At 47.0% G+C, this 14,409-nt stretch overlaps 1 protein-coding gene across 6 annotated transcripts in view; it reads right to left on the reverse strand.

Moving 5' to 3' along the window:
* Positions 1-2,311: 2,311 nt before the first annotated feature.
* The window catches only part of TOX2 (TOX high mobility group box family member 2), a 101,037-nt gene continuing 88,939 nt past the window's right edge, over positions 2,312-14,409 (reverse strand). For 3 of the 6 annotated variants that reach the window (XM_085519528.1, XM_015881385.2, XM_085519525.1), the window contains 4 exons: positions 12,519-12,599; positions 10,110-10,511; positions 8,399-8,529; positions 2,312-3,549 (listed from right to left, as the gene is read on the reverse strand). In XM_085519528.1, coding sequence (XP_085375654.1) covers positions 3,513-3,549; positions 8,399-8,529; positions 10,110-10,511; positions 12,519-12,599 — 651 coding nt within the window. In that variant the 3' untranslated portion in view covers positions 2,312-3,512. Of the gene's footprint in view, positions 3,550-8,398; positions 8,530-10,109; positions 10,527-12,518; positions 12,600-14,409 lie in introns of all 6 variants that reach the window. The other 3 variants (XM_085519527.1, XM_085519526.1, XM_085519524.1) reach the window with 1 other exon arrangement.

The raw sequence follows: 14,409 nt of genomic DNA on the forward strand, positions 1-14,409 counted from the left end.
GCTACCCAACCTCTCTGCCAAAAGACCAGCCATGATTAAAGCAGTTAAATGAGGATCTAATTACAAAAACGCCACGCAGAACTACAGCAATATTTTGTGTAAATTGCTGGAGGATAAAAAATTAGTATAAACTGTGCTGCAAGCCAATAAATCTACTCATATTGTAGTGCTTCCGGAGACAGCATCTAGCAAATGTCTGCCTTCCAGAAAAAGAAGAAGGTTCAATATGTTCTGAAATGCCTCTATCCTGTTTCTCTGCTGACTTCCCCCAAGCCGTGCTGTCTCCTGGAGAAGTCCCAAATCCCTGGGATTTCTTCCAGCCCTCCTCTCATGGCCGGCATTACAGGCTCCTAACCAGGAAACAGATATAAGTGCACGTTACCTGAGTGCTCCAATGGGATGAAGATGTGCTTGGACACCCAGCATCCCCACTGGACTCCTGCTGTGTGGCATGAAGAGATGCAGCACAGAGCTGGTGGAGCAGGAGGTGGGTCTGAAAGCCCATGTAGCTCCTGCCATCCCTCCGTTACCCACACACACTCCTTGTCCCCCTGGGTGCAGATGGTGTCCCTGGTGTTCCCTATGGGACCATACACAGCACGGAGCCCCTCAGCTTCGCAGGTGACAGTGACTTACAGGAGTGTGGCTCCTGAGAGGTGAGGATGGGGACGTGCCAAGGACAAAGGGACATTGAGGATCCCACCTATTTCAGGGCTCTTCCATTGAAGGAGGCTGGGAATGGTGAGCAGCCTCCCCCAGGACCCAGCTTGGTGAGGGGTTTGGTGGGTTTGCACCTTGGTGGATGCAAACTTCCTTCATACACCTCCCTGTTCCAAAGGGTTAACACTGCTGAGATCCGCTGATGGGATTGGGAAACTCCCCCTTACATTTCACTGTGTTGCTAATTAGGGCCTCACAAGCCCAAGTCAATTAAGGAGGTTTCTCCCTGTGTGCCTCCTGGCTTTCATCTCCATCATTAGGAACACCTGCCTGGGTCTGGTTTGGATGGGCTGGGGTTGTCTCAGTGGTCTTTTCCAACCTCAGTGATGAGGATAAGGGGTTGCTCCTCATCTAGGAGTAGCAGCTCTGCAGGCAGTCTGGCACCAGAGTGGAGCAGTCACACCTGCTCAGGCAGGAGGAGAACGGGAGGGGGGAGCTGATATCCTTCTTCAAACATGGAAAAAATCACTGCAGCAAGGAAAGCAATGAGTGCTCTGCCATGTTCAAATGTGAGGGATTTGCTTTGTAGGGAGAGAGATTTCAGTTCCAGGCAGTTAACCTAAAGGTTCTCAGTGGGAGGTTAGGCGCACACAGAGGGTTCATGCAGGTCTGACCCTGCCCCAGGGCATACAGGGAGGTCAGGCAGCTCTTCAGACCCAGTTACTGTATTTTCCACTAAAGCTAACAGTAAATGAAGGCTGATGTCGCTCTGCTCTACTCAAGGGTTGCTGTACTTATACCAGAATGGATAGCAGGACAAGGAAGAGGCACTTGGTGCTTTCTATCCGCCATTCAGAGAGCAGGACGGTTGGGGTTAAAACATGTTACAGCTCTAATGAAAGCTGATTCACAGAGTCACATCTTGATTTCACATCTCACTCTCATGCAGAGAAAGCAAATGTTCCTTGCCCTGTGTGATGGACCAGAGCTTGGTACGATAGATGGACTTCATGCAATAAGAACAGGGCACAGCAGCACTTTGGAAGGGTATATAAAACCACTGGACAATGAAAAGTATCATTTATCCCTTAAAAAACCCATAAGCCTGAAGGGTGAGCTCCCTCTGAGTTGTTACAATGGTCTGAAGGCTCAAAGTTATTTTAAGTCATTGGAGGATATAAATGTTAAAGAGAGGTGGTAGAGTCACCGAGCCTGGAGGAGTTCAAGAAATGTTGTGATGTTGTATTGAGGGACACGAGTTAATGGAAGATACTGGTGGCAGGTGGATGGTTGGACTGGATGACCTTGGAGGTCTTTCCCAACCTTGGTGATTCTATGATTCTATGCTATGGTTCCATGATTCTACACTCCTGTAGCTAAACACACTGAGCGATGCTCAACTCTGCTAAGTGTAAGGTGGGTGTTTTTCAAGAAAGCAAATGAGAAATACTTGTCTGCTGCGGTGGTCATTTCTCAGCCATCCATTTGAATTGCCAGAGGTGGTCCCAGACACAGTAGGTTAAATCCTGTTGACCCAAAGCAAGGGGAGGACAGAAAACAAGCAAGGATGTGGTGGAAGACAAGGACAAGGCATGGGCACCGCAGCCACGTTGGCCATGGCCAACCCCAGAATAAGGAGACACCGGTTGAGTTTGATTTTTCTTCTCTTTTATTATAAAGAAAGGTAAGATAAGCATTGTGAACCCAATGTGCCGGGTGCTGCGAACACAGCGCCGTCAAACAGAATAAAAAAGGAAAATAAAACCAAAAGAAAAAACGCACCTTATGAGAAACCGTAATGATGCTCTCTAATTCTTCATAAATAGACAAAAGTCATTGTCAGCAATTCTTTAAATAGATGGACATATGGCAGAAAAAATAGAATAATGCCATACAACATGGATATAAATCGGTCCATTTCTTGCTGTACAAATAATAGAAACAAGTTTGGCAGGCTGTTTTTTATTTTGTCGTTGGTTTTCTTTTATACACATCTCCCTTCTATGTGTAACTAAAAAAATGTGCTACAATTAATATAAAATGCTTTTACTATAAAGGAAAACTACTAATCTTTGTCACCAAAAAATCTTAAAGATGTCTTTAGCACAGCTCTAAAACACTTAGCAAACTACTTACAACTATCCAACAAATTATATTCTCATGGTCTGTTTCACATCTTCCCTCCCGTATTTTGCCTTTCTCCTCTCTCCCCCACCACCTTACCCAGGAATAGTTTTTATTTACTATTTTTTTTTGTGTTTTAATTCATTTTTATTTCTTTTTTTTTAATTTTTTAATTATTTTTTTTTTTTAGCCAGACATCCAAGGCCTTTGCATGTACAATATTCACACAAACTTCACATTGTTTTTATTTTTCTTGCACAAAGTTTAGTGCTGTTAGCAAGTCAAAAGAGTGCATCCTCCTACTGAGCTGGCCTAATGCTTGAGGACACCAGACCCGGGCTTACGTTGCATCTAAAAGCAGTTCACTAGGAAAGTAGTTTGTAGCTAAGCTGATGGCAAGCAGAAAAATTGTGTCCTTATTTCATCACTATTTATTATTATTATTTTTTTGTCGGTTTTGTGTTTATTTATTTTATTTATTTATTTTTAAATTGTTTTTATTTTGTTCTTTGTGATTAACGAGGTTCTGGCCTTCCACGGAAAGTAGACTTTAGAGTTCAAAAGCAATGAGAGAAAACTGCTCTTGGAGCCTAGGGACGAAAGCCAGCGACGAGGTGCAGAGGTTGCTCTCTTGGCGGTACGACTTGCTCGGAGCCTCGCCACGTTGCCTGTAAGATAGAGCCTCCCAAGTGTCCTTCATCTGAGCCTCCTGGGACAGATGGTGAGCCTTAGGTGAGGTAGAGTGCCTTGTCTCTTGGCAGCATGCTGTAAGGGAAATGAGACGAGGAGGTGAGACGGGCAGCCCTTGGGGGTCAGGAATGAGCACTTACTGTTTGCACACCTGGCTCACCATTCACACGCCATAGGAGCACAGAACATCCCCAGTTGGAAGGGACTCCACACAGCACCACCCAAACCCTATGGCTGAGAGAGGTGCCCAAACGCTCCTTGAGCTCTGGCAGCTCAGGGCTGTGACCCCAGAATACGAGTGGGTCCCTCTCCCAGATTAAAGCACGATGTTGGCTTTGCTCTTGAAGCCCATTTCATTCCAGTGGGTCTTCTTGTTTGCACAGATCTGCTAAGAACATTATCACCTCCATAAAGACACCTCGGCCTTCAAAGTAGAGAAGAACACTGCAAAGCTTTGGGAAATCCTGGCGTGGGTGCGATTGTGAGTGGAATAATGGGGAAACAGCAGCCAACAACAAGCAGTGCTTTTGTTGACAGAGTGCAGCACAGACCAGTCTGCATTCTGTTAATCTCCACATTTTATAATCTGCATTTGAAATGCAGAGTGTTCCCTACTGCACTCAGCAAAGATTTTAATACCGGCCAACAGCAGAGAGGTATTCTGATACTAAAACTTCATTAATTTTACAAAGTAGGCTACAGAACACTTCCTAGTTCATTACAATGCATTGCCATAAATAATTGAACCCGAACTAAGTGCATTTGTGATGTTTTGCCTCTGTCTTTTTATCCAGTTTGCTCACTTAGTGCCTGATTCGGAAATTTCTCCTACGTAAGAGTGAATTGCTTCATGGTTAGCAGGGATTGGTGCTGCTAAACCAGCAGCTGGATGGAGCAGCTGGCTGTACATGGGCAAAGTTTACCTGAGAGCATCTCCTCCTTAACCCCAAAGAGTAGGAAAAGAGGAGAAAAGGTGCTTAAGGCTGATACCCCTAAGGAAACCAATTGGGTGGGGAGGTGAGGCCTCGCTTTGGAGTCAACCTGGATGTGACTGCAGGAGCACCAACACTTCTGTTGGGCTTAAACACTTTTGTGCTGCATCCTTGGGTTACCACAGCCCTTCCACCATGGCTTGGCACACCTCTAATGGCATCATGTAATGACAAATAGGTACCGGTTTTAATCAGCTCACACAATTTGCAGGCCTAGGCTATGGGTTAGGTGAAATTCATTGGAATTTTAGACAGTACACAGAATAATACAGACTGGAAGGGCTTTGGAACTGCCTGGTTCCTATGCAAAGCAGGGTCAGCCACAGAGCAGGTGGCTCAGCATCTCCAGAGTAACGCTGGGCCTTAACAACAGCATCTCCTGAAACCTGGAGGATAAAGTTACCTCCTGCAAATGAGAGGAAGGAGGTGGGAAGATGAGTGGCATTCAGTGCTGCCACCACAAATCTAAACAGTAGGAGACAAATGGAAACAAACCCCGCAGACTGCTTTGGTAGGGAAAGAGCAGAAAAATATGGTGAGGTGTCTGGAAGAATTACAAAAGGTTTGCAAGTATCTGTAAACTGAGCTGCAGCCAGGATACAGGGGAGATAGGAGAAACTCACTGCAAACACAGGTATTTGGTGGGTGCCTGGGAATGAGCAAGTGCGAGAGCAAGGCTGTCAGGTGGGGGAGACAGGGGACTGCATAAGTCTGTGATACGATGGCAAAAAGCAATGAAATTGGATGCTGCAATTGCTTGTGGGAAGTGATAGTCATGCACTAAGCAGAGATGGAGAAAGGAGGCTTGTGTCTTTGCTAGCAGGCTGGGTTAGCTTGGGCTTAATTCCAGAAAGAGCTAGAAAAAAATTGGATGGAAGTCAGTGAGCAAAAACTCATTTTAAATGGGGAGAAGATGGGCTAAGAAACATCTAAAGCTCCCTCTAATATGGCTGATTTATGAATTAAGGAGTGTCTGTTTGAAGGATCCTGGAATCTGAAGGGTATAAGGGAAGAAGAGACTTTTAATAGCATTATAATAAGCACCAGTTGGCTGGAAAAAGAAAAAGAAAAAAGCTTCAGCAATCCTTCCTAAAGGGATCTATTAGATGGGGGAGGACAGAGAGAAAGCCCATCTCGTTAGCTTTTCAGATGTCTGGATGACAAACACAAAAGGAAATGCAAGAATAGGAGGTTTTACCCCAGCTAAAGCAGTGCCAGCACATAGCGAAGCTGAAGAAATGCCAAGGGCAGGCATGAGATTGGCATCCTCGTCTGAGAGCCAGGCACACTCCTTGTGTGCTGGGGCAGTCAATGGGATCCTTGCTTTCAGGAACCTGGGGCTCCACAGCTGAGCCACATCACGACAGAAAAGAGTCCCTTTTCCACCCGGCCTATCGCTGTTTTTGCTTAAGTTACAATTAAGCTGAACACCATTTGGAGGCTGAAATGGGCAATAACATGATCCAGAGGCTTCCCAATGATACCCAAAGCCGCGCTGATGAATCAAACCCAATGAGATGTCTGTTTTCTTCGCTGCTCTGCATAAGCCCTGCTGGCAGCTGTGGCTCACCTTGTGCCCAGCTCAGAGCAAGACAGCGATGAGCAGCCTAAAGGCTCTGAGCATAGCTAGCAAATCAGTGCAGAACTGGATAAACAGCACAGGCAGGAAGATGAAGAGGTCTGCATCATCACTTTCCTGGACGACACATTTAAGATACACACAGGCTGCAGCGCAGTCATAAGAAGGGGGTTGTTCCTACTGATGTGCATGGACACTACAAGTGGACACTATAGAATCATAGAATCATTAAGGCTGGAAAGACCACTGAGGTCATCCAGTCCAGCCACCATCCCATCCCCACCACGTCCCTCAGTGCCACATCAGATGCTCCATATGCAGCTGAGTTCATTTCTATAACCCACTCTCGTAATTATCTGGTAGTCTCTGCATAATCTGTCTGGTTTTAAAATGATCTTATTTCTTTTTATTTCCAGGAAGCAGCGATAAACCCATGAAATTCAATCTTTCTGCTGTGACAAAGTCATGCAATGCATGAGCTTTGATCATGAATTGCATGGGCCCTGTGCTAACAATACGGCGCTACAGCCGGATGGCAAAGAGCTTGTTTTAGCAACACAAAACCCAACCCTGCCTACAACATTAGCATTTCCCCCGTGTCTGGGAGTCACCTCTGCTCAGCATCTCCACAAATAACTCTCCAAGTGTTTTGCCTGCAGCATCTAAAATGACTTTTATCATCAAGTGCCAAAGAGCTTCCTCTTCTGGGGTCGTCTGCAGTGCCTTTGCTAAGGAGCGTGCCAGATTCCCCAGCAGAGCCCAGAACAATCCCCATAGCTGAGCACCTTCCTCAGGCAGACACAGCCCCATTCTAATGGCTCGGTGAGTTATTTATTTCCCTGAAAGAAATAAACGTCTGTACAGACTGTGCCCAGCCCAGCAATTGTAAGTGCACTGCTGGCACAGGCGGGAGCTGTACTCTGAAAAGCCTGGGAGCTTGCTATTATCTCCAGTGAAAGCACTATGTTCCAGCACTTCAAGCAAATCAAACAATACTCAGAAGCTACCAACCTCCTTCCCTACCTGCTCTCGCAGCAGCCCCCTGTGCCTGTTTGACAGAACACAAGAGCAGGCTTGAAGCTATTAATGCTGAGCCAAGAGCAATGGATTAGGCTGTGGTTGGAAACTGCTTTTACACCCTCATTCTTGCCCAGCTTTGAGATGAGCACGATGCTTTTATTTATTGGGGAATTCAAGCTGTGTTCCCCTTTGTGCTGGCCCTCTCGGGGTGTAAGTGGGAAGACCTGGACAGAAGACCACCTGGTAGGTGCAGAGGACTGAAGTTTCACACAGCTTTAAGGAGGATGAAGCTTTGTGCCCTCCATGGTTAAACCCTGGGACGGATAGAGACAGCTAGAGAAGACTGTGGCCTTGGTGGAAAGAGTGATCACTTCAGGCATAGAAGGACATTGCTTATGGATGTGGCCAAATGCCCTCCAACCCCAGCATCCTTTGGGACTCTGCTTGGGCTACAGAGACACAAAAGGTGAGTACAACATGAGTACAGTCTAAGCTCCTCAAGCAAGCAGCAAACCCACACACTTACTGCTCTGGCTGCACACAGCCACCACTGCCAGCCAGCCCACACAATTATCCAGCAAGTAGCATTAAAATGCCTATTTACAGGGCACAGTCATAGAGTCATAGAACCATTACAGTTGGAAAAGACCTCTAAGATCTCGTCCAGCTGTCCACCTACCAGCAATATTGCCCACCACGTCCCTAAGTACCACATCTACACATTGTAGATGCACCAAATACTCACAGGACATGGACTTATTTGTTTGTTTATTGCAAGTACTGGGCTGGACTTCCCTGTTTTGCTCTGGAAGGAAATGTCTCAAACCCTTCCATTGCTCATGGGATGGAAAACCTCCAAGAAGGGAATGCCCTTCATGTCCAGTGAAAATATTTGTGTTTTTTAAGATAACTGCCTCCACAGCTTGAGCATCATTTACCATAATTAGCCTATCCATCATCTTGCTGTCTGTTCTGGGGTAGGTTCCCAGCTGTTGTAAGCTGTCAGACTTCCAATCATTTACAAAGACATGATGTACCCTGTGCTTTGTAGTGAAAAGGTGCTGACCCATTTTGCTCACGGGAGGCAGAAAAACCTCATCAGAAATTGCTCCCAGAACTCAGTGATGGCTAAACCAAGTTTATTGGCACTTTAAGCAACTTGAGTGACTTGAACCTAAGACTCAAGCTGTGGGAGGAAGCACCATGACAAGGACATGCAAAATCTTTGTGCAACGTGACATCTTCCTCTCTTTACCACCCATCCCTTCTGGAACTATACGTTCGTAGTTCAGGTGAGAGAAAATGTGTGAGCAATGCCCCACTGTCTACTGGCCTGCAGTGGTTAATCCCACACTCTCTGCTGGGGTAGTCATTGTCCCACTCAGTGCTTCCTGGAGGATTTGATGCACCAGGCGAACGGGGTCCAACGCTGTTTGGGAACTCAGAGGAGATATGTGAGAAGTCCTGTGGGGTGGAGAGAAAAGGAAGGGTTACATGGATGGACAGAGGCAGGAGACACCGAGCATCTAAACATACTGCATAAACACAACTGTATGTCCCAAAGGAGGAAAACAGCCCAGGACTCAAAGCCCCATGGTGCAGAACATGAGCTGCTGCAAACACGTGTCCATGCAGCTACAAATCCCATCCCGCTGACCCTCAGTTATTTGGGTCCTCAAGGGAGTGGTAGGTGGCTGCAGGAGAAGCACAGCCAGGAAAGCTTTCACATCAGTATTTGGGCAATCAAACCCGTTTTTCCACTTGAAGTGCTGCTCCTTTTGCAGTGAGGCATTAGCCTGTCACAGAGTATGGTAACAAGGTAAGGAACAGCCACACAAGCAATGCTGTCTCCGTCAGCTGTCACTGCTGGCAATTTAACAAGGGCTCTGTGGAGCTTTTTTATCTGAAAGCCAATCATGATCCCAGTTTTGAGGGGCCTGTTTAATTAGGCAATGTGTATGAAAAAGGAGAGTTGTGGCAGTTACCTGACCAAGATTATGGTTTTATCAGAAACATCCAAATTAGGGAAACACGTTTTTTTTCACTTTACATTTAAATATCCCAATTAAAGTGATTATGAGCCTCCCCTGAAATACCAAAGCTACGTTTGCTTATGTACAGCCAAAGCACAACCAAAGTGTGTGAAGTTATGTGGGATACCCTGATCAAGCTGGGAATAAAATCCTGTGCTTGGATTTACCTTCCTAGATGTATCATCTCCTTACAGTGGTGAGGAATGACTGTACTTCCACATCCCTGATCTCCTTTTCTTCCACTACAATAGCTATTCCAAAATGAACAATTTCTGTTTCCTCAGAGCTAGTCCCAAACTGAACGGGTCACATTATGTGAAAGAAAGCTTTGTTCATTGCTGAAGTACTGTGTGAATTTTGTGATATACAGCTAGTAAACATGTGAAACCCAAATAACTCAACCATCTGGGTGAATAATACAGTTAAAAGTATCATCAAGTAAATGGTAGCAGCTGTGAATTCAGAGCATATGTCCTTCACTATGAATAGTTGGTCCAGTTCATATTCCAGATGGAGAAGCTCTGGAAAGCTCTCATCTCCCTCTCCATATACTGGCATGTTCTCTATAAGATAGAGGGGTGGTTCTTGCTGCTGCCAGCTTTTCCTTCAGATCCATGTTCTTATCAGGCAAGGCTGGGGGACCACAAGCACAAGGAACTTCTACCAGGAGCAAACCCAACCCCTGCAGCTTTTCCCATGGACAAAGCCTTCATTGCCCCAGTTGCACAGCCCAGCCCTGTTTGTGGGGCTAGTGCTGCTCCTACATGTCTCAGCACTTCAGACAACACCACTCCAAAATGTGTGATGGAGGATGTGCAAAGTGATAGAGCCAGGAGAGGCTCCCCTGACTGTCACCATTGGGGCTGATATCCATGCTATGGTGACTCACACCAAAATCCTTCCAGAGGGGGTAATATTTCCACCCCCAATCCACATAGTGACCAACCGACCCCACGCAATGAAGGGGAAACATCCACCTTTTATCGAGCACATTGCTGGTCATGCACTCACCTGCTGCCCGGGAGGCGAGGAGTTCATGGGGGGCTGTACCTGTAGTGCCATGGGGGGGGAGAGGAGAGGCTGCTGGGGGACCTGCTGCATGCTGATGGGCTGGCTGAGGAGGGAGCTCTGCGGGTGGTGCAAGGAGAGCTGCTGGTGCAGGGGAGGGCTGATCTGAAAGGTGGGTGGTGGGGAGGCACTGATGCTGGGCAGCATGGGCTTGGAGGGCAGGGTCCTGGGGAGGCTGGGATGGCTGCGGTAGCTCTGCAGGTCCGATGGGGACAGGAAGGAGCCCAGGCCGGGGTAGGGTGACGAAGCCTGCGGTGGCATAGGGTACATGGTCTGCTTGGGTGGGATCATCTTGGAAGGTGTGTTGGCCTGGGCACTTTTCGTCTCCCCCTGGTCAGCAGAGCTCTGTAGGAAAACAGACTGGAAGTGGGTGAGAGAGGAAGGAGGCACCATCATCTGTCCCCAGGCACCTGCCCTTTCCAACCATGCAAGAAGAATCAAAGCAGAAGCATGATTTGCACTGAGATCCTCCTAGGGCTTGGGATGATCCCCATGATCCTCCAGATCATGCTGCTCAACTCTACACCTGTCCTACCCAGCCCATGCAACTCCAGCCCAGGAACTGGGCACAGTACCCAAAGCTGAGAAATTTAAGCCCAGTAACTCAAATATGCATTGAAAAAGCTTTTCAAAATAAGGCTGGTCAGGCACTGGCCCAAGAAGTGGTGCATGCCCTATCCCTGGAGGGGGTTCAAAGTCAGGTTGGGCCAAGTTCTGATCACCTGGTTTGTCTGTAGGCATCCCTGTTCATTGCAGGGAGGTTGGATCAGATGGCCTTTAAGAGTGTCTTCAAACTCAAACAATTCTATGACTGTGATCTGGCGGATCCTCAAGCAAAGGAGAGGCAGCAACTAGCACAGATACAAGCTGCCTGTCCACAGCTCACTGCTTAGGTCCACATAGGTGGGTGACAAGACCCCTTTTGCTTCCACTAAGGCACAAATGGGACTGTAAAAATACTCCTTTCTTAATCTTAAGCATTTCTGCAGCCCTGTGGGGTCTATAATGCACAACACAATGGTGGCCTCATTTCTGCAGGAATAAGAGAAGAATAACAGGACATTATCTGGCTCGGACAATGAGGTTTTTGTCTGGTGATGGGCTCTGTAATGATCCTCCAGATCTTTTCTCACCCATCAGCAGGGAACACACAGTGCTGTTTTACTCAAAATAAACTTGTTCTTCTGCAAAAAAAAGATTGGTCATTGGAGAAAAATGGAACCATAGAGTGTGGTGACTCCATGCCCTCCATGCTACCCTATCCCACAACACTGCTATCCATATTCAAAGTTTCCAGGAGAAGAGCCTTTAAACCCCAAAATAGTTATTTCCATCCCCATTTCAGACATCTGTCCTTGCTGCCGCTCTGTTCACAAGTTAAGACAGTGACAGCGCTCACATCTGTGCCAAAGCTTTGAGCCTGCCCAGCCCACACCACAGTCACACAGATCCCACAGACAATGGTGGATCTGGGACATCAGGGTATCTCCTGTAGCAGCTGAATATGATTAATAAGTACTGAGGGTGTGGTATAGAACCAAGCACATATAGTATGTGCAGCATAGCACATCCAGGGAGCAGGAAGTGGACAAGTTATTTTGCTGTTTCAACCCTACTCTGCCCCTCACAGTGCCCTGAGCATGTCCCAGTGCTAGGCCAGAGCTGTGGGCTTGCTGGAAACCTCACAAGGGCTTTGTGAGTCTTTGCACTTGTGACTGGCCAAACACAGATGGATCAAGGCGTGGATCAAGACAAGAGATGTTCAAAGAAGGACTAAGGCATCCTGAGACACATGGCAGCAGCTCAATACCACCGCAAGGTGTTTGTGGGCAGGAGTTGTAGCACCACTCCTGCAGATACAACCTCTCCAGTGCAGGTCTAGACTCCTCCCTCACCTTTCTCAGTGTCGAGATATGGGCGGCAAGGAGAAGAATGTTTGTGGGGTGGCAGCTACATGAATTACCATACTGTTGGCACTCTTGGAGCTCACAGTGCAGGAGAGGTGGGGATCTGTCCCCCTCCCTTTTCCTGTGCCCTCCCTCAGTGCTGGCACTGCATGGTGGGGGCAGGCAGCAGACACCCCTCTTGGTCCCTGAGCAGGCTCAGCCCTCCTCTGCAGGGCCAAGTGCTGATGAGGACATTCCAAAATGGGGTATCACTTTGGTACACCTGAGCTGGCCACAGTCACACAGCAGAGCATTCCTTTAGCTTCTCGGAAAGGCAGTTAACACCAATATCTGCTCTGACAGCACAATTACACAGTATTCCTTACAAACTCAGAAGCCCAGGAAGTCCTATGGATCACAGTGAACTCATCATTGCCCCATGCAGAGACAGTGTGCACCAACGTACCTTGGAGACCAGGCTGGCCCGGTATGCAGCCAGAGCTTTCAGATACTCCTTCTTGGCGGCTTCTGTTTTCCTCTTGTATGCCTGCAAGGACCAAATAATGAAGAATTATGACTGAAGCAGAATGGGGTGCTGCTGGGTTGGCTGCACCCTCTCTGTTCTGCAGGAGTCTGTATGACCTGGGCAGGGATGACACTGAAACATAGCATGAAAATCTCAGTTCTGCCAGGGAGGAATTGACTTCACATCAAGCAATTAAAGCCTTGAAAGGCTTTTATAGGGTGAAATCACTATGTTTGCTTTCTGAACAGGAGCTGGAAGAGAGTGAGATCCAGGCTCTTGATAGAACCAAATCTGGTTCCCATTGCATGGAGAAACAACGGCGTTATCCAGGCAGGATGGCTCCCCATGGGGCAAAGCACATCAAACTGAACATGTCAGAAGAATATTTTAAAATAAAATAAAAAATAGAAGCGAAAGGAAGAAACTCCCTAGAAAAATATCTGTCGGCTCTCTTCTCTGCTGGAAACTCAAAGCCCTCCTCAAGCGGCACAAATGAAGGTAATTTCAATTAGGACAGCTTTGCATATATTTCATTCTACTTTAAAAACAGCACCAGCCTTGAACAATCAGCACACTGAAGCCTGGTGGGGAAATATAGCTAATTTCTGAGGAGGTCTGTTTGCTTGCTGTTTTACCAGGCCCTGAGTATGGGCACCGCTGCCCTGGGATGGTGCTGGGTGGTGATGGAATTGGGGTGATGCCCATTGACTTCAACCAAAATGGGTCATGCTGCCAAAACGAGAGCAGGAAAAGTAAAAGGACTGCAGCAGAAGAGTCTTGGTGAAATTCATTTGAGCAAATGAAGCAGAATTTCCTTTTCCATTCAGGAGTTTGACTCAGCATTGCTTTCACGTTGTGCTTTTGTAAGTTCTCGTGCCACCTGCCATGACTGCACCCTTCCAATAGCAAAGAACCTCCAAACAGAGCAACCAGCTCCGGGAGCCAAGCCACGTAGATCCTTGAATTTCTATCTACAATCACTGAGGATCAGATATATTAAAAAATGACTGCAAACTTTATTTTCTCTGCTAAATTGGAGCGAATTCTGCAATAAAACGTTTTGCCTCGACACGCTGCAGCTCTGCAATTTGCTCAAAAACGGAGCATTTTTCCTAAGTTTGTCTTTGGCTTGATGGTATTTGGGAAGTATTATATTTGCTCCATTCAGAGCAAAATTACATTTTGAAATGTCAGCCTGAAGAAGAGTTTGCCTGTGAAAAGCAACTCTTTCTTCCAGCCGTACCCTAATAAAAGCTATTACCACTCCCTACAATGCCTCCCTTATACCCTTCACCCAGAGCTCCCACTGCAGCATGAAAGAGCAAAATACCAAGAGTGGAGGAAACCAAAGTGTTCACATCTACACAGGGATAACTCAGTTATGTGGAAGACTTGTCTGAAGGAAAACTGCACTTCATGGCTGTGGGCAGGGAGAGGGCTGGTCTATAACGCTTCCTTAACCTAAATGCGAATAGATGGATAACTAACCAATTCAGTGCCTACATTCATCTCAGGCATTCAGTCTTTTTGTGTTTTTTTCCCCACTCTCCATCTGTCCCTGTCTTTCCCAGCACATGGAAGGGGTTGGAGACATCATCCCTGGAGATGACCCTGGAGAGCGACGTGGTTTTGTGGTATGATGGTGATGGGTTGATGGTTGCACTAGATGATCTTAGTGGTCCTTCCAACCTTAATGCTTCTATGAGTCTATGGGCAGTGCACTGTGCTGGTGTCTTTGCCCACGGTTGAGTCCCAGGTCTACTCCTGTCCCCACAAATGATGTTCAGGGCAGGGCACAGGGAGGCCAAGCCCATGGTGTGTCTGTGGATGC

The sequence above is a fragment of the Coturnix japonica genome, chromosome 19, assembly GCF_054131305.1.
Source record: "Coturnix japonica strain WE chromosome 19, WE-NBRP24, whole genome shotgun sequence".
NCBI classification, from domain to species: Eukaryota; Metazoa; Chordata; class Aves; order Galliformes; family Phasianidae; genus Coturnix; species Coturnix japonica.